Source organism: Melopsittacus undulatus, chromosome 1 (assembly GCF_012275295.1).
Source record: "Melopsittacus undulatus isolate bMelUnd1 chromosome 1, bMelUnd1.mat.Z, whole genome shotgun sequence".
Classification (NCBI taxonomy): Eukaryota; Metazoa; Chordata; class Aves; order Psittaciformes; family Psittaculidae; genus Melopsittacus; species Melopsittacus undulatus.
This window is the reverse complement of record NC_047527.1, coordinates 143,464,762-143,487,409: the sequence shown is the minus strand read 5'-3', so window position 1 is coordinate 143,487,409 and position 22,648 is coordinate 143,464,762. Positions and strand designations below refer to the sequence as shown.

At 37.5% G+C, this 22,648-nt stretch overlaps 1 protein-coding gene across 4 annotated transcripts in view; it reads left to right on the top strand.

Annotated features, from left to right (window-relative positions):
• The window catches only part of GOLGA4 (golgin A4), a 54,982-nt gene extending 35,479 nt beyond the window's left edge, over positions 1-19,503 (top strand). For 3 of the 4 annotated variants that reach the window (XM_034060988.1, XM_034060983.1, XM_034060993.1), the window contains 12 exons: positions 68-223; positions 1,068-5,362; positions 6,139-6,260; positions 7,286-7,416; positions 8,465-8,578; positions 9,817-9,837; positions 10,031-10,099; positions 10,822-10,897; positions 12,252-12,355; positions 16,056-16,142; positions 16,858-16,921; positions 18,748-19,503. In XM_034060988.1, the coding sequence (XP_033916879.1) occupies positions 68-223; positions 1,068-5,362; positions 6,139-6,260; positions 7,286-7,416; positions 8,465-8,578; positions 9,817-9,837; positions 10,031-10,099; positions 10,822-10,897; positions 12,252-12,355; positions 16,056-16,142; positions 16,858-16,887 (5,205 nt within the window). In that variant the 3' untranslated portion in view covers positions 16,888-16,921; positions 18,748-19,503. The remainder of the gene's footprint in view (positions 1-67; positions 224-1,067; positions 5,363-6,138; positions 6,261-7,285; positions 7,417-8,464; positions 8,579-9,816; positions 9,838-10,030; positions 10,100-10,821; positions 10,898-12,251; positions 12,356-16,055; positions 16,143-16,857; positions 16,922-18,747) is intronic. The other variant, XM_031047149.2, reaches the window with a different exon arrangement.
• The last annotated feature ends 3,145 nt before the right edge of the window (positions 19,504-22,648 follow it).

Here is a 22,648-nt window from a genome sequence, read left to right as displayed (position 1 = left end):
TCATGTTATACTAGTTTTGAAGGTGTATGACTGTAGTTTATTGGTTTAATCATAATTTTTGATACAGGAAAAAAATCAAAGTGAGTGTTTGAAAACCCTTCAAGAACAAGAGCAACAAGAATCCTTAGCCTTGGAAGAATTAGAGCTGCAGAAGAAAGCAATACAGTCAGAGTGTGACAAGAAGGTTCAGATGATGCATCAAGAAGTAGAGACTTGTAGAACTGTGAGTAAACATTCTGAAAGGGTAAATGTTCACAAGAATGCTCTTCAATATATATTTAACTGTGACAGATTTGCAAAAATTACGAATTTATTGTGATTAGGTTGCTTTAATTTCACTGTAGTGACAAAAATTTAATGTATTGCAATGGTATGCTGCAGGCCCTACTTTTTTACAAAATCAGATGGCAAAGTATAGAAATATACTCAGTTTCTATCTTGCCTTGGGATATGAGTTTGTATTCATACATAATCTTTATGTATGTTATACAAGATAGTAAAAAATTTGCTTAAATTTTTGAAGAGTCCTTTGCTTTCTGTAATGGGTGAGGTTGTATTATCTGCTAATGCATGTTTGCACTGTGTTCCACCGCTTCCAAATGTTAGTTTGGAAGTTTTGCCTGTATATGTGTTTTAACTTTACAGCAGCATTTCCCTGAGAGGTAAAATTAAGATACATATAATGTGCAAAGCTCAATGATACTTGTGTAGTCTCCCAGTGTCTTTCATCCTATGTATTGGTATTTTAGTATGAAAATGTGAACGCATCTCTTGTAAATATAATATGAATTACTTTATTGGAAGTAGTTAATTCTTCCCGATTTTCTATTTTGTGTATCTTCACTGCAGTGAAATAGAAAAATCTTTTACTAAATAACTAACTCACAATAATGAAGCAAAGTTGAGAATAAATTGAATGAAAGCCTTATATTAAAAGTTGACATTCACCAAAAATAATGAAATAAATGACTTGTAGTTATGTGAACCTAGTGAATTATTATTAAAAATGTAATCAAAATGTTACCTTTTGAATATTCATATTATTTTAAAACTGTGTTTGCTAACAGAGGATTCTTGAACTGGAAAGCTCACTTGCAAAGTATTCTCAAGATGACAATAAGCAATCGGAGGAATTAAGTACTCTGATGAAGTCTGAAAAAGAGCAGCACAATAAGGAAATTAATGAAATGGTTGAAAAGCACCAGAAAGAAATGGAGAACATGAAACAGCAGCAGGAAAAGATGTGGACTGAAAAAATTCAAATCTTAAAGCAACAACAAGTAGCTGAAATAGAAAAAATGAGAGAGAAACAAGAACAAGAGATAGATACAATTTTGAAAGAGAAAGAAACTGTTTTCCGTGCACACATAGAAGAGATGAATGAAAAGACATTGGAAAAACTTGATGTGAAACAAACAGAACTAGAAGCACTGTCTTCTGAGCTGTCAGAAGCACTAAAAATACGTCATGATTTAGAACAAGAGCTCTCAGAACTGAATAGTAAAGTGTGTGAGGCAAAGCAAGAATTGGAAGGGAGGTTGGAAGAAGAGAGGAAACGGCACAATGAACAGGTGGAAATGATGTTAAAAGAGCATGAAATGTCTATTAAAGGTGTTGAGAAGGTACTCAAAGAGGAACTCAACAAACTCAAGCAATCATTGGAGGAGAAAGACAGACATCTAGAGGAACTAAAAGCACATGAACAGAAACTAAAGGAATCTGCAGAAAGATCCGAAGCCGAACTTGTCCGAGTGTCTGCAAAGCTAGAGGAGCTTTCAGAGTCACATCAGAGCACTTCTAATGAGCAAGCAAAGACTTATGAAGAGGAATTAGCAAAGCTGCAGCAGAAGCTGGCAGATCTTGAAGGTGAAAAATTGCAACTTAGTGAGCAGCTAGAAAAAAATCAGTCTCAGTCTAATGAAGTCAAGAATGAGTTAGAGGCATACATCTCTCAGGTACATGACCTGAAGCAGCATTTGCAAGAGCAAAGCAATGAAAACACACAAAAGTTAACCTCTCTAACACAACAGTATGAATGTCAGCTGAAGGATCTACAAAGAGAGGCTGATGAGACGAAGAGAAGTCTAACTGAGAAGGAAAAGGAAATTGAACACATGAAGAAGTTACAGGACAAGCAAGTGGAAGAGCTTAAACAGAAACTGTTAGGCACGGAGGATAGAATAGGTGCTATACAAGGAGAATATGAAAGTAAACTGAAACGTCAGGAGAATAAAATGGAGAAAATTAAACAGAAGTCCAAAGATATGCAGGAAACTTTCAAAAATAAACTTGCTGAACAAGAGGCCAAACTAAAAAAGGAGCTTGAAAACAAGCAGTTGGAGTTCAGTCAGAAAGAGAGTGAGTTCAATGCTAAAATGTTGGAAATGGCACATGCCAGCTCAGCTGGAATCAATGATGCCGTGTCAAAACTGGAATCTAATCAGAAAGAGCAACTTGCGACCCTTGCTGAGGCTCATAGGAGGGAGTTGGAAGAAATTGCCCAGAGTTGGGAAAAAAAACTCAACCAGCAGGTTGAAGAGCTCCAGGAAAAACATGATATGGAACTGCAAGAGAAAGAGCAGGAAGTTGGAGACCTAAAACAGAAGCTTGCGACCTTCAGTGCTGGGGAGGAGAACTCCAGAACAGAAATAACCCAGCTGAAGGAAGAACAGGTGAAAAGGGAAGAGTCCCTGAAGGAATTGCAAGAACAACTAAGGCAGTCAGTGTCTGAGGTGGGTGCTTTGTCAGATAAGGAAAGTGACCTGAAAACGCAGTTGAAAAAATTGGAGGGTGATCTTAATCAGTCCCTGAAAGAGCGGTCAGGACTTGAGGAGCAGCTCAATAAACAAAAAGCAGTTGAAGAAGAGGATAAAGCCAGAATTACCGAGCTGGCTGATAGCCTGAAAGCCCTTGAAGAGAAACTCCAAACAATGCAGTCTTCTCTGTATAAAGATCATGAAAACTATGAGAAAAAAATAGAGGCAATTCAGCTAAAAGAAACTGAGCTTAAGAGGCAGACAGGAGAACTTGCAGCCCAGATGGATGCTTATTGGAAGAAAGCTGAAGCCTTATTGCAAACAAAAAGCAGTGAATTAATTGATAAATGTAGTGAAAAAATTGGCCTGGTAAAATGCAAACTTGCAGATTGCGAGCGCCGAACTGCAAAAGTTAAAGAAGCAGTGTTAATTAAAATGAATAAGATTCCTCAACTAGAAGCTCAACTTAAAGAAGTATCAGAGCATCATTCTGCTGCAAATACTTCATTGCAGAAGTCAATGCAACAGCTGCAAGAGAAGGACAATTTAATTATGTCCCTGAGAACTGACATTGAGGGACTTTTGACAGAAAAGGAGCAATTGCAGAAAGAGGGAGGGCATCAGCAGCAAGCAGCATCAGAAAAAGAAACTTGCATTACACAACTGAAGAAAGAGTTGTCTGAAAATATCAATGCTGTCACTTCAATGAGGGAGGAACTCCAGGAAAAAGAATCTGAGATCTCTGCTCTCAACAAAACAATTAATGACCTTAATGTTAGACTGGAAAGCACAGTAAGTTTAACAGAGAAGGAAGCAGCCATGTCTCTGTTAACCAAGCAGCATCAAGAGGATCGGTTGCAGTTGTTAAACCAGGTACAGGAGTTATCATCCAGAGTTGAGGTGCTGGGTCAGGAAAAAGCATTGGCTCTTGACCAGGTAGATCAGTGCACGGCCAAGCTGTCGGAGTGGAAAACGAAAGCACAAACCAAGTTTACCCAAAATCATGACACTATTAAAGATCTGCAGAGCAAACTTGAGTTAAGCAATATTGAAGCCAATAAAAAAGATGAAGAGCTCAATAAATTGAAGGAGCAGCTAGCTAAACTAAGCAAGAATATCGATAGTTTAAGAAGTGAATTGGAACAAAAGCAGAACAGAAGGGGAAAGCAAGAAAGTGAGTTAACTGCAAAGATAAAACACCAAGCAGCAAGAATCACTGAGCTAGAAGAACACATTGCTCAGAAGGCTTCAGAAAATGATTCTTTGAGGGAGGAACTTAAAAAGTATAATGAACAAAAAGACACGGAGCAACAAGAGATAGCTTGGCAACTCCAGCAAGCAGAGAAGGTGGCTTTTGAAAAGGACAATAGATATAAGGAAGCTGAAGAAAAGGTGTTTCAACTTGAGAAGCAAATAGGTTCACTGAAAGCTGAATTTGAATCGAAGGAGAGGGAGTTTGATCAAATGAAGTCAGCAATACTTAAAAGCAAAGAGGAAGAACTGAAAGAATTAGAAGAGAAACTGAATGCAGAGAACAGCACTAAGCTGGCAGATCTGAAAAAGAAGGCAGAGCAAAAAATTGGTTCTATTAAAAGGCAATTGATGTCTCAGATGGACGAAAAAGAAAAGCAATTTAAGCAGGAGAAAGAAAATCAGTTAAGAGAATTGGAGCAAAAGGTGCAGGAGAGAGATGCCAAAATTGAGTCCTTAGAATTAACAATTAAGTCAACGAAAGATCCCACAGCATTAGAGAAAGAAATGCTGCAGAAAGTAGAGAGTGTAAAAGCTGCTGTAGAACAAGATAAAAACAACATGCTTGAGAGTGTTAAACAGACATATGAAGAGAAAATACACATATTACACAAGGACTTAACTGAAAAAGATGGATTGCTGGAGAAGTATGAAAAGGAACAACAAAAGAGTATTGACTCTCGCGTAGAACTGCAAAACAAACAGGAAGAACTCCTTAAAAGACTGGAATGCATTGAGAAGAGCCATCAGGAGGAGCAAAGTAGGACGGAAAGCCTCAGGAAAGAACTTGAGGAGCAGACCAAGAAATACTCATTGTTAGCAGATGAGCATGCTCGTTGTGGTGGCGATTTAGCAAGCAGTAGAGAAGAATTAAAATCTAAAGAACAGAAATGTCTTGATATGGAGAAAGTAGTTGGAGATTTCCAGAAAAAACTGCAGGAAAAGGAGGCAGGCAGTCAGTCTTTGGAACAGAAGATCAAAGAGTTGGAAAATAATCTAGTGAAGGAAAATGAAGTGCATAAGATTGAGGTGGAAGATGTGCGTTTGAGATACGAAGAAAAGCTAAAAAGTTTACAGCAGCAGTTGGATGAAAGAAATGATAGTCTGAAAGCTTTTGAGGAAAATGCTGCAGAGAAGGGAAAGTCAGGTTTGGAGCTGCAGAAGGTACTAGATGATATGCAGAACCAGCAGAAGGACTTGCAGACTAAACTGGAAGAGACTGAAAGGGAGAAACAAAAACTACGCAAGGAAGTGAATAATCTTCAAAAAGACTTACGTGCTTTGCGGAAAGAACATCAGCAGGAGCTTGAAATAGTGAAGAAAGAGTCCTTAGAAGAAATGGAGCAGAAAATCAGGTAAATTCTTTGTTCCCGGCCTTGTTACTATTGCTCTGCTTTATCTTTAACCACTAAAACCTGAGGAATACTTTTTTAAAACTCAATTTATAACACTGAAATAACAACCGATATTTTTCTGTCATTTCTCTAAATAGACTTGGAGAAACACCAAGAAAAGAGCTACTTGAAATTAGCACTTCATGAACACACAAAACACTATTTGAGTCATTAGTTTAAAAAGCTGTTTGTCTTTTGGCAAAGCGATACTGCTTTTGATTTGTTTTGGTGATGGTCATTTTCAGCATTGCCAGAACATAAAATGTAGTTCTGTTTTCCTCAAACAGGAAAGAAGGTTTATTAAAACTTAGTACTGAGAGTTTCATGTTTAAATGATGTCAAGAATTGTTCATACATACTACACAAAAATTTGCTAAACTGCTCAGCACTAATGGTTTCTCAAGGAAGGAATTCCCTAAAAATGCTGCTTTTACATGGCACAATCTTTACTTTCAGTTCTTCATCTTCCTCAGCAAAAACTCCATATTTTTTGAAAGGGGTCAGTTCTGGGTTGTTTTTTAGGTGAAACACCTGTGTCTCTGGGTGGATTCAATTGGAGGGGAACAGAAAGCTTCTGTGAATCCCACAGAGGGATCATTAAAAATCATCCCTTTCTAAAATTGCTTTGGAGAAATTCCCAGATCGCCTACCTTGCTTAAACTGTAGTTTATGTACGAGTCTCACACTCTCTTTGAACATTTTATTTCCTCACTGTATTTTGTTGACGTTTTTTACAGATGTGAACAAGAAGACATAGAGTTAAAGCACAACTCCACCATAAAGCAGTTAATGAGAGAGTTCAACACTCAGCTGGCTCAGAAAGAGAGAGAATTGGAAACAGCAGTAAAAGAGACTATCAGTAAGTGTAATACTAATATAACTGTAATCAGTAACATAGCCAGAAAACGAAATCTTCAGGTGCTTTGGGGAAAGGGCTTTATCTGGGACTCTGATAAAGACAACATGTGGTTTATGGTTGCTTAAAGAACTCGGAGAAGGAACTTCTCTTGCTTAGGAAATAACATATAAATGTTAATTGTAGCACAGTGAGGAAAATGAGTATGTAGCTGTTCTTCCTTACCCTGCAGGATGGATCCTTGATCTAACACTACCTCTGTTTGCATCTGTCATGGCAAGAGTTACCTGTGATAGCCATAGGTACCTATCTTTTTATCATATGTACAAGGGAAAAGAAGGAGAGTAAGGTTTTAAGAGTTGAAAGCACGTTGGTAAATTTTCATTGTAATATTACTTTGGCTTCAGAAGTACAAACCTTCAACACTCCGTTGTTGAATGTATGACATCGAAGGGTGCCTTTTAGAGGAGCTTGGATCCACCTGAGAATCAGAGTTGCATTTTCTTAGCTGTGTCTTGCAGACTTCCTTCACTGTAACCACTAATGTCATATATGAGGTCTAATTGCTCTACCAAGTGGCTAGAACCAGAGTGCAGCATATTTCAGGTCCTCTGGCCAGCTTTTGGCATCACACTGAGAGGTTGCAGTGAGCAGGAAGTATCTTTTGACACCACAGTTACTGGAAGTACACCTCCAAGTGAGGAATTTCTGAAGATTTGCGGATGTTTCAATCACTTCTCTAGACAGAGCAAGAAATAGAATTAGTTGATAAATATTGGTTGTCCTGTTAACTTTTAGAGAAAAGTTCCAGCATCAGAGAGAAAACTGCTGCGGGTACCAGACTACAGATAACTAATATCATACTAGGATCAAGTGACATAATTATGGCTGAGTGTGGAAAAATAAGTTTGCTTGACAGGTTTTCCTTATAGGTTGTCTTGTAAATTTTCTTTATATAATACTGTTGTGACGTGATTTAACAAAGTAATATACTTTTTTTCATATTGCCTGACTTTTGTATTCTATAGGCAAAGCCCAGGATGTAGAAAACGAATTGATAGAAAATCATCACATAGAGACAACACAGTTGCATAAAAAAATTGCTGAAAAAGATGATGATCTAAAAAGGACTGTGAAAAAATATGAAGAAATCCTTGAGGTATCTATCTGAAAAATGATATGACTGCATCTGCTTCAGAATAACTGTTCCCTTTGTTTCATTGCACAGCTACACAGAAAAACTGTAATTCTTTCTAGTAAGGATCTTACAGCTTGAATTACACGTGATACATGTGGTGACCTAGCTTGCAATTCAGGTGTTTGGTTCTGTGTTTTATGAACATGAAAGAACAACGAAAATTTAAGGCCCAGTTCTGATAATTCAATAAAAATTACGTGGTTAGGTCCTTATGTCCTTGAGCAGGGAACTAGAGTCTGAGTTTAGTTCAATAGTGGAGACATGCACTTTGAATTAGAATGCTGTTTTATAAGCTCCCTAACATGTTTTCTCACAAAAAGGCTAGAGGGGAGACTATCTTAAAATATACTTGGCTTTGCCAAGTGTCACATAGGTGGATTAATTTGCTAGGATTTAGGTCATCATATTTGTCTCCTATAAATGTACTCTTTACACTGTCATAAAACATATAGGAAAAGTTAATTTCTTCCCTACTGTTCTTGCCACTGCTTCTTTCCTCCTCTACACTTGTGAACAGGAAGTTGTTGTTTCTGAAACTGTGCTTGAAACTGCTTTAGCAACATCTTTGTGAGGGTGATTGAGGAACAGATTTAAGTCCTTGTCACGTTCAGAGTATAGAAAGTAACTCTGCATCATCATGTATGCCTTTCATGAAGGTCAGACAAGCAAGCACAGTCTCTCCAGTAATACACTTGCTGGCTTATACTCAAATACTGGTTTTGTGCCAGGTAGAAATGGCTCTGTTGTTTTGTAATATTCAGAAAACCTAAGTGTAATCTTAACTGTGTAATCTATTGTCAAAGATAAAATCCTGTTAAGATCTTAAGTTTGTTTCTTTATCTTTCCTGTAGTCCTGTAGTGTAATTAAACTATATCCAGAATTTCAAGCATATTCTTTCTGTGTATAGTATGGCCCCTTTTTTTGAGTGCTTTCTGTCCCCTGCAGTTAATGTTTGGAGTGGTTAGATGATTCATTGTGTAAACAATTTTCTTTTCCTGTATTTTGAAGGCTCGTGAAGAAGAGATGACAGCAAAAGTTCATGAGTTGCAGGCACAGCTAGAAGACTTGCAAAAGGAACACAAAGAGAGGATGGCAGAAGAGGAACGTTGGAACAATGAAAAAGTAAGCTGGCACTGTTCATTTTTATATCTTTAGATGCGAAATGTTTAGTTCATAAAATTCTGTAATTTGCCCTTATTTGGATTTAATTTATCTATCTAGCTTTTACTTTTCCATATATTTCTATTGGTTTAGATGTTTACTTCAAAAGTGAATCTCTAAGGAACCTGCAGTGTGTTTACTACTTTTTATAATAGCATGTTAAAAAGCCCAGTTATGTTGAGATTATTAAGTTGGGGTTTTGTTGCCCTCTGCATGTGTGTTTTATGATGATTTTACTGGAAGCTCTTTAGAAGGAAAGGAAACCACATTGGGTCATTTTTAGAGTACTTTTTTTAAATTCAGATTCCACGAGACTCTGAAATAGTGCCTTTAATATATCAATTATGGACAGAGGGGCCTTCATTGAAAGAAGGCTGAGTGCATGCCTTTGTCTTTCTGAGACCACATGTTTGAAGAATTCTTTGATGGTAATGATACTAGTTATTGTTATACTGAGAGGAGGGAACGCATCTGAGGTGTTGAGTCATTGATAAGAATTCATATTAATCTTACTTTACAATTTTTCATTTTGACAACATGCAGCAATGCGAATATTAGTATGTTTATTGGGCACTACAGACTTACAGTACAAAATTACAACTTTGAGTTATACCCATGACTACTGAAGCATTATTTTCCTTAGTGTTGCAACAGTGAAAGATAAAAGTTTCAGCTTAGAATTGTTTCTGTACTTCATAAACATTGCTGTCTTTGCAAGATATGGAGTTCATGAAGCTCTTAAGCTGAAGCTGTTTTTAGGTTAATATTCACATTTCCAAATGCAGCATGGAGAGCTAAGGGAAAAGATACAATATTGTGAATAGTGTTGATAGTAGTTAGGAGTTTGTGGCGTGTGCTTCACGCTCATTCAGTTATCATTTGTCTCCAGTATGGTTTTTGTAAAGATTTGGAAATACTAAGTTCTTGAAGTTATATTTATGATAGTTGTCTTACACAATCAAATGAGAGAATTTAAATATGAGCTTTATATACTGCCAATATCAATAGGTTAAACTTGATTTATGGGAGTAGTTATCTTTATATGTGTGATTTGGTCACTTCAATTTTTATCATTCTCAAGTGACATATCTGAACTTGGTGATTGATATCTCTTTCTTTTTATTTCACTCATGTCCAGTGCTTGATGTACTCAGTATTTTTCTTACATTTTAATCTAAATTTTTTTTGTTGTTTTGCAGCTCACAATAACAGAGCTTCAGGTAAGTCTTAAACTTTATTGACATTGCTCCCTAGATAATTCTGTGTCACAGCAGTTTGAAAGCAGAAATACAGCTTATGAATTTTGTGTGTGTGTGTGTGTGTGTGTAAAGGAGAAAAAGTTTTATTGAAAAGGTACCCAAGATGTATCTTCAGCAGTTTCTTGGTGATTTCCATATGTGGTTGTTCTTTCAGACCCAGCTTGCACAGAAGACCACACTAGTCAATGATTCAAAACTGAAAGAGCAGGAGTTCAAAGAGCAGGTAAGAGTGCTGTTTGAACAAGTGAAAAATACTCTTCTTTGATACTTTGCAGCAATAAAAGGTTTGTTCAAATGATAATGTAGCACATCTCCACGCAGGTACTATGGAAGCAATATGCATGTAAAATGGTTTTGACTTGTACTTGCTCTCAGGAGATCTGTGCCCTTTTCAAAGCACTTTGTCCCCGGAGAATGAAAACATTACATGCTTGTGATAATACAGGTTTGCAGAACATAGGCACAGTGAAGAATGGAGCACTGCACTTCATGAGATTAGTGACACAGTTTAGTGTTGGATTTGACAGTGCTGGGGAACAGTTGGACTTGATGATTTTAAAGGTCTTTTCCAACCTAGTGGGTTCTATGATTCTAAGGAATTATGGATCTTCTCTTTTTCTGAACTAAATCTTTTTAATAAGTACAATTTTTGTCATGTTTTCTTTGTGTATGTTTATATGTGTGGATATATGTATATAAGTTTTATGTGTTATGTATATACATATATATGCATAACATTTGCTGTATTCTTATGCGTATATATATGCATGTACACACATTTCCTTAGTTTAGTTTTTAATAACAGTTTTTAATGTTTTCCTTCCTTAAAAAGCAAGTGTATTTTGCTTTCATAAAAGAGATGATGTTTAGCTGAAAACTATTTCAGTTATGCTTATTCTAGCTCCTTGTGAACAGCTTTTATCATTTTAACCATTCTCTGTTTAGATTAATGTACTAGAAGACAGGTTGAGAAATTATGAGAAGAATATGTATGTCACATCAGTTGGAACACCATACAGAGGTAAGTACACAGTTCTCATCACAAGTAAGTTGTTTGTTTGAAAGATATGCTTTGGTTTGGACAATTTGTGAAAATGCCAGTCTCCTTAAAATACTCCTATGACGTTTTTATGACATCCTTGTCTTGTCTATTATCATAGAGCTGGTGTGTGATTTCAGATTAGCAAATCGTGCATCATTTTGTTTGGTATTTGGTTTTACGACATACAGTTAAAAGAGCTCTGTGTCAGAGTTCTTAAGCTTTCTATATCCTCAGGGTAAGTGGTATAGGCTGTGGTGCTCAACAGTGTCTGGGGAGGAATTGCCCATTTGCCTTGGCTAATTAAATATACATGTCCCTTGGCAGGACTTGATGGGGTTGGAGGTCCCAGAGGAGGCCAGTCCCAACCATTAAGGCCTATAAACACCCCCAGGACCCTGGCAGAAGTATACTTGCCCTGCTCATATGTTCTCCTTTAGACATTGATGGTTGGCTACTATGGGACAAGAGTATTGGGCAGATTGACTTTCTGTCTGATGGAGTATTGTTGTTCTTAGACTCTTCTGATTTAGCATGTTTTTCCATGGGAAACAGCTCAGGTGTTTCTAAAAATTAATACAAGGAGCAGAACAAGTATTCATGGGTAGTGGATCACCTTCAAAAGATTTGCAACCCTTTAGTTGGTTGATCAGCCACCTCTCCAGGAATCCTCTTCTAGGGTCAGACCTTCTTTCTGATAAAAGAAATGTTTCCTCATGTCAGGTGCAAACCTCCCCTGACAAATTTAGCTTTGACCCATTCCCACACATTTTGGCACCAGGGCAAAGAGCTCAGCACCAGCTTCTCCACTTCTGCTCCTCAGGAAGCTGTAGGGAGCAATGAGGTTGTCCCTCAGCCTCCTCCTCCCCAAACAAATCCAGTGTACTCAGCCACTCCTCATAGGACAGCCCCGTCACCAGTTTTGGTGGTGCCTTGGGATGCGTTCAAGGACTTTCACATCCTTTTAAGTTGTGGGGACTAGAACTCCATGCAGTACTGGAGGTGAGGCTGCACTAGTGCTAAATACAGTGGGATGATGGCCTCTTTTGACCAGCTGATCATGCTGTCTGTGATGCACCCCAGGATGTGGTTTGCGCTCTGGCTGCCAAAGCACACACTGCTGACTCCTCCTGAGCCTCCTGCCAACCAGCAATCCCAGACCCCTTTCTTCAGGGCTGTTTTCCAGCCACTCCTTGAAGTTCAGAATTGCAACCAGTGTTACTCCATCCCAGCTGCAGAATTTGGCATTTGTTCTTGTTCAATTTCATGCCACTGGTGAAACTTAGATTCATATAAATGACTCATTATAAATATTCTCTTATTTTTGTTTATACAGATGGAAGCCTTCACCATACTGACGTTTCCCTCTTTGGGGAGCCTACTGAGTTTGAATACTTAAGGAAAGTGCTCTTCGAATATATGATGGGTCGAGAGACAAAGGTATGTGAAGTTGTATATGGTGACATGTGATTTAGGTTAGTTAGAATACAGTTTCACATCCTTGTTGTATAGATCTGAAGCACCATGTGTTTGTGATTCATTACATGCTATTTATTAGCGATACGGGATTTGATAGGAGGATTGTCACATCTCTCACCAGTGTACTTATGAAGACAAAACCCTTTATGTATGGTTTAATTAGCAAAAGGGCTGTTGTCAAGTCAATTTTAATGTATTGTGAAAGCTGGTATGCACAGTATTAGCAAAAGTGCTCTTTTGATGCTCTGAAGATGGTGAAATACCTCTTTAATTGTTGCGTAAAGATGTCTTATAGGCTTTCCAAATCTCTATACCTTCTCTGGATAGTGTTAATTTTACTCTTAAAAGAACTGCACAGTAGGCTTCTTGTGATATGCTGCAATCTTGTGAAAGTGTGGGAATTTTACTAGCTTGTAGCGATGCTGATGCTTAGAGATTGACCAGGTTCAAAAGAGGTATGTCGTAACACAAACATTTTTCTTGGATGATAAATGCTATATGGATGAGTGGTTTTCTGTTTGTTTTGTTGGGGTTTGTTGTTGAGTTGTTTGTTTTCTTTTCTCTGCTCCCTAGAGTTCTTCCATTCTTTGTTGCCCTGCTTTCAGCTGAGACTGCTATTAAGCAGAAAGGTTTTATGTAGGTTTTCTGTGTTAACTAACTTTGTTCTCCTTGTGCTCTGCACAGAATAAAACTTGGTCTGTGCAGGATATCTTGTCCTTACGGATTCCTTTCTCTCTCTCTCTTTTTATCCGATTTTTCACTTTGATATGAATTCCTTTTTTATTAAAAATCCCTGATCCAAACCCCCCCAGAATCACATTGCCTTCTGCTCACAAGCCTCTGGCTCATTGGATGGCTTTCTAATAACAAACAACTGAAATCATGAAAGAAAAACCGTACATTACTGGATTTTATGATTTTGAATTGTGAGGGACTTAGACAAGCAGAAATACTAAAAATGGCAGCAATGTTTCAGCTTCAGACAAACCTTGAGACAGCTGCAGATGACTGTTGCAGATAGCTGGTGCATGTAGCAAATTTGCATTCCAGAAAACCTGATTTGAAACCTCTTTTGCACTCATTAAGGCTCTTCCTTGCTGATCTTCAAAACATCATTATACATGTCTCAAAACTTTGGATGACAAATCATGAGGGTTTTCCTTCTTTTTAACAGTGATGTTCTAAAATTTGCAGTTGATTTCTTCAATAACAGCAACATTTGGTGCTAAAGTAAACTGACTATGTCTCTCTCTTGCCTTTCTTTCAATTGTTTTGATTAAAAGCTATATGAACAAATATCTATAATACATTCATGCATGTATGTGTGCATTTATGTGTATGTATGCCCCAGAGATTATGTTGTATTTAAATCAGGAGATGCCATTACAATATTGCCTGCATGCTGGCTCCCAAACAAAAGATGAATATTGGGAGGAGAAAAATAAATCAGAAAAGATAGACATCTGGTTCCTACAGTAACTTGAGAAGGCATTGTTTGAGTGTTGATATTGAAAAGGGAAGCGTATTTAAAGAAACAACCACAGAAATAGTTTTCAAAGCACTACATTTTTTTTGCTTTGGGAATTCAGATGTAGAAAGGTAAAGGGGAATGATGAGAGTTCTTAAAATTGAATGCCTACAGACGTATACAGTTGTCCAGTCCAGTTGTAGTGCACACTATACCTTTAGTCTTGCAGAAGTCCTAGATTCTACTTGTTTGGAGTCTGTTCTGAAGCCAGAAAATCAAACTGAGTTTTGTATGTGTGTAACAGATGTGTATGTTCATATCAACTACATGCGTGGAAGAATGTGATGGAATGCATCTTTATGCAGATCTTTTTCTGCTACCGCGACATGCTCTTGCACATTGCAGAAGAACAAGGGGTATAAAACAAAGGGTAAAACTTTGAAAATAGTATTTTACAGTGATACCTATCAGTCCCTTCAGTGATTCACGAACTCTGGTCAAAGGCAGAACCTTCGCTATCAGAGATGACATTTATCAACCTCATTGAAAGAAATGGGAATGCAAACTCATCTCTTACAGCAGAACTAGCTATTATGGTTGGGAACGCTGAGGGGCTTTCTATAGGTCATTACAAACACTCAGGAACGTGTGTGTGTGCTCATATGCTAAAAGAGTTATTAGGGGGTTTAACAGTATGGTAGGCTGTTAGAGCAATAAGGTGAGCATATATTAAACATACTATCCTAAGTTCTGCAATCCTTCTAACTTTGTTTTTTAACTATGCAGTTGTGAGTAATGTTGAATAATTCTGCTTCGAAATGTCCCTTGTGACATCAGAAATCTGGAGAATTTCAAGTAATTCCTAGTGATAAATTACAAAATGGATGTTTTCAGAAAAGAAGGTTTTAGCCCCTATTTCACTTGGCACATAAATATCTTTGCTTTCATGGAGTATTTGAAGTGTTTGTAGATTTTTCTTTAAAATTTGCATGCCATTGTGTCCTGTAGAATATTGTTGAGAGGGCTTTCTTGATAGCACTGTTACAATGAGTTTGATAGATTGCAAGCTCAGTTCTTGCCAATCTTTTAGTCCTAAATAACTGATGATGTTGGCAAAAGAAAACAGAAAAGTGTGATGTTAGTTTGTGGTGTTGAGCACATTCCTTTGTGTATGTGGGAACTGCAGTAGAGGCACTTACTTCTTAATTACAGGACCTATTAATGTGTTAATATTGAGCCTTTTTAGCTGAAAGTGCTCAGCTGGGCCTTGTTTGTTTTGCTTTCTTTTGATTTCTATCAGTAGTTAAGTTATATACTAAAACAGTTGTTGCAGATTAGAGCTTTACCTCTCACTTCTAGCTGCAGTAATTCTTGTCCTGCAACTGCTTTGTTGCTTCAGCCTCCCTCTTCATTCCACACGTGAGACTGGTAATAAACAGTAGACATTGAAAGTCTTATCCACATTCCTCAGGAGCAGCAGTTACTGTTTCTGTATCAGTCCCATTCTGCTTGAGCTGCACTCCAGCTCCTACTGACCGTTATTGTAAGAAGTCACCTAGGCTTTGTTTTGTGCCTTATGGAGTTTCCCACTGCTCTGTTTATAAAATGGAAATAATTGTTGTCTCCTTTGCACAGAGCTTTGTTGTTCTTACATCTTCTGACTGAGGATGTCTGAATGGTTTGCTCTTTAAGCATGGCGTTACTGTATATCCACTAAAAAATATTTACTCAACTGGAGTTCCATCCACATGTGATATTTGAATCTGCCTTCTCAGGATTTGATTTCTTTACAAAATATTTGGATGATGTGAATGTAGGTGAATCCATAAAGACTCTCAAGTGCCATTCACCTGAAACACGCTTTTCAGAAAGGCCACAGTAAGAGCAAATGTGTTAGGAGCAGTGTTTGTACCAGTACACTGTCTTATTAATGCACAATATTATTTGAGCAGATACCATAGAGTTCACCTCTTATGGTGGTTGGAGTTTGTGACAAGTGAATGACTCTTCAGTTTTCACGTAGTTAACATGTCATGCACACACAATGCAAGATATGTCTTACGCACTTTATCGTGTTTTCCACTGACATTACTCAAAACAGTATTCAGTATTCTTAAATGAAATTCATTTTAAGTTATCACAAAGCATTGTAATGCAGGTGAAATTGCTTATGGATGACCTGTTTGTTTTTAGACAATGGCCAAGGTTATAACAACAGTGCTGAAGTTCCCAGCAGATCAGACTCAGAAGATCCTAGAACGAGAAGATGCTCGGCCATTGGTAAGTTATAGAAGGAAACCAAGTTTAAGCAAGAGATTAGGGGGCAAGAATAAGGAATTAGAACCATTTTTTAAGTCTTCTTTTCCCTGTGTGCTCATTCAAAAGAACTCCTTTTCTCTCTCCTTCCCCCTTCCTCAGTGGATGTCAAATTACAGCTGTAGGTTTGAGTTTATAGTAAAAGTGAGGAAAAAGCGTATTTTCTTAACTAGTGTTTCTCATCATTGGTTAAGCCATGTTTCTGATAGCTGTGGGTACAACCGAACAAATACACTTGATACTAATATTTGTAAATATCCAGTACTTATATCTCATGAGCAAGAGTGTTCTGAACTACAACTTACATGTGCATATTTAACATAAAGGTTGGTTGTTTGTGTATCTTGGCTTATGCACAAAACATCTATAAGCAATTTTAATGTTTAATTACTAGTTAAATGTATTACTGGAAAAGAGTAAGTGTGTGTGGTACTAAGTATCTGTGAGTAATCATTTTCCCTCTTAGTGGGCATATATTTAACAGGTTTCTGAAAACTAACAAACTCCTAGGTCAATAAACATGTTAGATCAATGTGTCTCCTTCCTTAATCTAGCTTTTACTGCACAGTTATTGTGATCTAACTGCAGCAATCTCATCCTAAGCAGCAGATGTCCACAGACTTCTTATCTACATCATTAACAAAGTAGTCAATAAGCTGTTTTCTTCCTGGCTTTGTAGTTTGCCTCACCTCGCAGTGGTATCTTCTGAAAATCCCATCAGTCTGTGCTTAGTTAGCATGTGGGTGAGTGAAGCCTAATTAATACATACTTGTTTTAGTTAAAGATGAAACCTGTGGCATGAGATGAATCATTCTTCTGCTTTTGTTTCATGACTGGTTTTGTTTAAAAATGTCAAACTTTCTGTTCTGTATGCGTATGATAAGCTTTATTCCACTCTTAATCATGTTTTGCTTTACAAAACCAAGTTTGAAAATGGTAAATATTGATTCAGAACTAATCTGAGTTATAAGCATAACTTCAAATGCTGATTGAGCTACAGAAATCTCAGCTGTAGAAGAAAAATCAGATTTTAAATCAATTAATATGTAATATTGAATTTTATTGCACTTGGCTTTGTTTTGTCTTTGTTCACTTTCTGAACTCCTTTTTTGGATAGGCAAATAAGTCAGATTTATAGGAAACATACACTGTAATGCTTGAAATGAATTATTACGTCTTACAGACATGACAATGCCTATATCACTTATTTTAAAGAGTGATGAAATATGCTCTGTAGAGGATTTTGTATGTGCTTTCCTTTAAACATCAGTACCTTTCTGAATCAAAGCTTTGGCTTCGTATCAGGAGAAGCTAGAGCAGAGAGATTACGGAGAAAAAATTGGGGAGCTTTATGCTCTCAGTTTATTGTGCATTTCTTCAGGTTTTATTAAGCTACATTCATTATGAATCGACAACACTGATTGTAGAGTTACAGGAAAACAACAGCTGATTTAGGCCTAAAATGCAGGTTGCATCAAACTAGCCAAGCTAAAAAATCACACAGCATTAGCAGTTGAGAGAGGAGTGGGGAGGAAATGGAAGTACCCAGGTAAAACTTTCTGCACTGCCTGGCAAGACTGTAATTTGAGTCATCAGTTGTGTACAATATTTAATAAACTCTTCAGGTGGATTCTGTACAGTCAAGCCCAGCTTTCTTTTCCCTCCTTTGCAACAGGAAAGCTTTGTACAGTTGCCAGGAATTGGTTCAGTGCATGTGAAGCTATCACTGTCTGTCAGCTGAAACACAGAGCTTGGACAGCAGCGGAGCAAAATGGATTAACTCTGCCTGTTTCCATGCCAATTACCACAATGCAGTTGACAGGCTATATCCCTCCATTGCAGTCATGCAAACAGAGCCTTCAGTACAAAATAATATCTTTTTCAAATGGAAAAATCTATTAATCTTAGCAGACAGTCATGGTTTCCACTTCAGTTTGCATTCTTTTAAACCTTTCAATTTGTCAGCGAATGCACTTCATTGCACTTTAATTGCTATAGAATTCTGACTGTCTGCCTCCTCCTGGCCTTGATCACTTGACAAAATCAAGTGTTTTTTGTAGCACTCTATTGAATGTAATTGAATTGTTGGTAATGATAGGACAAAGCTGTTTACAGCACTGTTGCAGAAAGCATGTTTGAAACTTAAGTTCTCATTGTGCTGTTCATAATACTGGTATATAAAAAGTTGAGGCATTCTCAGCCATATTTGAAGTATATCACAGAAGGGTTTGGTTTTGACCTCAATGTTAATACTGATATGTATTGAAACTGCCAACCTCATCATTGTATTGTAGTTAGATTATTGGATTAGAGTAATTTGCAGCAATGTGGTAGACTGTTTCCAGTGAGATTCCTGAGTGTTTTGCTACAGTTTCATCACAGTTTGTCAACTGTTTTGCAGCTACTGAAATGGAATTACTTGAAATCAGTTAATCTGGCAGTTTGACTTACCTGAAGTACTTCCATCTCCTATTCCTATTATTAAACAATGTCATTATTATTTTGGTATGAAGTGCTTCTAAGTTGCTCTCAGTAATGTAACACTTGTTTTAACTTTCCGTTCTTCTAGTCATGGCGACGACCATATTGAAGAAATTGTGATGAGACTCTCTCATGACACTGCTGCTTAGAAATATGTTCATATCTCCGTTATCATCCCTTGAGAATGGACAAGAAGAAAAGCTATTATTCAAGGTCACAAATGGAATAGCAAGAACCAAAACTCAGCACCACCTTTGGACCATGAATATGGTTAAAACTGCCTGGAAGAGAAAGGCTAATCAGGGGTTATCTGGTGATGACTTTTTTCTCTTCTACTGAACACTGTCTTCTATTTTGTGTTAAAGGCTATTTTTTTAAAGGAGAGAAAAGACTTTATCCTAGGAAGGAGCTGCCCACTACTGTATCTCTATACAGGCTTTACTGGGTGTTTTTTAAGAGTTAAAATAAATGGTTTGTTTCTTCTATTTATTTTTTTAATTTTTGAATGAACTGTGCAATACATTTTTGGATAGGTAGTGGCTGAGGTGATTTTCCTGATGAGCTAGGCACACTTGATGACTACTCTCTCCCAGTTCGATCTTATGATTGTTAGCCAAGGATCACTTCTATATGCTTTTGCCTACAATAAATCCAACTTGCAGTACCTCATTTGTTTACTCCTAGCTTTTGTACTTATATTTTCTGGAGAAAAAAAAAGTATGTTCCTGTAAATTGTAAATAGTTAATACATGACTGTATCATATGCTGATCTGTGACTGTTGACAGCACTAATCTGACAAGAGCCGAGATGGAATAAAATTTATTTACTGTATAATTTTGGAACCTCTTTGGTATGATTTTCTTTTGAAAGGATATCTACCAATTCTTATTCCTGCTTGAGCCATCCTTAGCTAAAAGGCTGTATTCCAGGCTGAAGTGAGAAGAGCTATTTGAGTACCTTGAGGTGTGAGTGGTCAATGGAGACCTTCAAGTTTTCAGAGGTTCACAACCTCTGAAACAGACACGTGGTGAGCTGAAGAGCTGGCGTTGGAATATAGGCAATAGGGAATTTTGCTCTATAGAAGTTTAAGATTATGTATTTTTGTTCTTTTAAATAATGTCTGACTGATCATTTTGACATGTAGGTTGTGATTCTCTGAAGCAATATGCAGGTGTGGATAAATTTAACTTGCTCTCCTACTACTTCGATACTTTCCCTATCAATAACTGTCATCTGTACTGTGTATGCTAGCTTGTCAAGATAGTTCAAGGTCCTCTGTGAATACAATGCTTAACAAGTGTTTATAGGAACAGCAGTCCTCTAAATAGCTAATCTGAACATAAGCAGACCTTCTAAATATACTGCCCATTTGCAAGACACTTCTAAAGACTGCTAGGAAGCAATGGTTACTTGCTAATTTTGTCAGGCCTGGAGCATGTATCCTGCTACGGGGGATGCTTTGTCTGTTCCCCTGGGTGCTCTCCTCTTAGCCAAGGATAACAGTGGGTCCTCCTCCCAGCAGAAACAGGTTTGGCTGGTGTGGTGTGGTCCAAACTGACAGATGCAATTTGTTGTTCTGTTCCAGCTGTCAAGGATACTACCCAAAATGTTGTATTTCAAGTATAGAATTATAGAATAGTTAGGGTTGGAAAGTATCTTAAGATCATCTAGTTCCATACATAGTTTCTCATACATTATCTAGATAATCTCAGCTTCATGTGGCAGTTGGGTTGCCATTACCTTGGCATTGTTGGCATTTTGAGACTGTATCCCCACTACTTGCCTCTGATGATGAAGTTCAGCCTTTTCTTGCATAATTCTGTCATGTTATCGGTCAAGTTCAGCCATTCAAGGCCAGGTTGGACGAAACCTTGGGTAGCATGTTTTCATGGGAGGTGTCCCTGCCCATGGCAGGGGGGTTGGAACAAGATGATCTTAAGGTCCTTTCCAACCCTAACTATTCTATGATTCTGTGAATTCTCTTGCTATATCCAGTGGTTTTCCATGTTCCATTTAGTTGGCTTATCCTCAGGCCAGAGCACAGTAAAAGCCTAATATTTGTGCATGGCTCCAGAAAATAAGTACAAGCCAATGACATACAGGAGGTTTGATACAGCGGGGGCTTGGTTTGGTTTGGGTTTCTGTTGGTTTGGTTTTGGGAGCCTTCTCTTTTCCAGGCTGAAACCAGCCCAGCTCTCTCAGCCTGTCTCCAGAGCAGAGGTGCTCAACAATTTTATGCTATATATTCAGTCATAATACTTTTTGTTTAATGCTATAAATTTTTATGCTGCTTTGATTATTTGTAGGTTCTCAGTCTTTTAGGGGAAGTGGTGTGAGCTTTTTCCTTTTGCCAGACATCAAATGTATTAAATTGGGTTTAAAACCCACAATATTCTTTGTAGTGTTTTCAGCTAGAAGAGCTCCTCTTCGCTTCAGTTGGGTAGCAAAGCAACATCCTCCAGTGTATTGCCTGACACAGCAGCAGCCTGGACCAGACTCCAGTTGGATACTTTTGGCCCTGAAAAACATGTTCCTCTTGTAGCTGGCTTCGGATTTGTAGGATTTTGCTATCACTATCATTACAGCAACCTAAATTATAGCTTTGAGTTTCAGGTTTCCATGTAAGGTATATGTTGTCTTGGGCTTTGGGAAATTAAATGCAGGGATCTGTTACTTTGACAGTGAGTATCACTATGATCACTTTCAGTTCTCTTGTCCTCACAAAAGGGCTGTTTTCCATGTTTCCTGGGTTTGTTCTTTTCCCTTTCCATGATAGACGCTTGTTATGAACTGTACTTTGTCAAGCATGACTGAAGTGCAGTGGAGCCAACTGAAACAGTCTGTATTATATTCATACAACATTGGATGGAATAAATAATATTTTTTCCCTTAAGTGACCTGATTAAAGTACACAAAGGAGATTATAGACTTATCCTTGGTTTCTTTTTTTAACTAAAATCAGACAAACACTCCCCAAACTTTCAATTTTGAAAGTAGGTTGGTTTTTTTCCTTCTCTATATAAGTTGTAAGCAGTCACATAATGGGGAAGTGTGTTAAGCATAAGAGTTTTGTCAGACTGAAGTTTTAACTGCTTCTAGGTTTATTTTTCTAAGAGAATATGTAAATAAGGCATTGCTTTAGAGTTTAAATAAAGGAAATGAGTTAGAGTGAAAACATGTAAGTGAGAGCTTCATTTCAAGTAGGGTTTTTAGGTTGTTGGAGTGTTACAAAATACCGCTAGCAGTGCCAGTGTAACTATAAACTAATATTCTCCAGGTCACAAATACTTGTGATTATAAAATGCCCTTGTTTAGACACACGTAGGTAAAGCCAAAGGCTGTATCGAAGTTTTGGTTGCCTTTGTAGCAAAGATTAGAGGCACCCAAGCTCATTCAGACTGGGCTGCTAAAAGATGCTGCTGTAAGAGAGTGTATTTGGATTGTCATATGTTGACCTTGCCCCTAGTCTTACATGCAATATACATCTGATAGACCCATACACATGTGCACAGAAAAAATGTATCACTCTATTTATAAAGATGAGCCTTAATGTTTATCAAGTGTCCTCTGATGCCCTAAGGATTAAACATTGTTAATTTAGATTTAAAATGCCAGACTTTTTATTCCTATTTCAGTGCATGGGCTGGTATTTATTTGTAACACGTGATTTTAACCTTCTCATAAAAACACTCTGATCTACAAATCCATCGAACTTCCAATTCTGCCATTTATAGTCTCTTTTTCTGTGAGCTATGCTAACATTCATTTTCTCTCCTCTAAAATGGGGATTCCAAACTCTCTGAAAGCTAGGATGAATGCTGAGAAGATTGGTTTCATTTTGCAATTCATACTTCTTCCGTACAATCTTACTGTCCATCTGTGTGTGCTACAGAACCTGTTTTTTCGCCTCTATGGAGTTTTTAGATGGAACAACTTTTTCATTTGCTTTTTAAGAAAACATGGTTTTCTTTTACAATGCCATTACTGA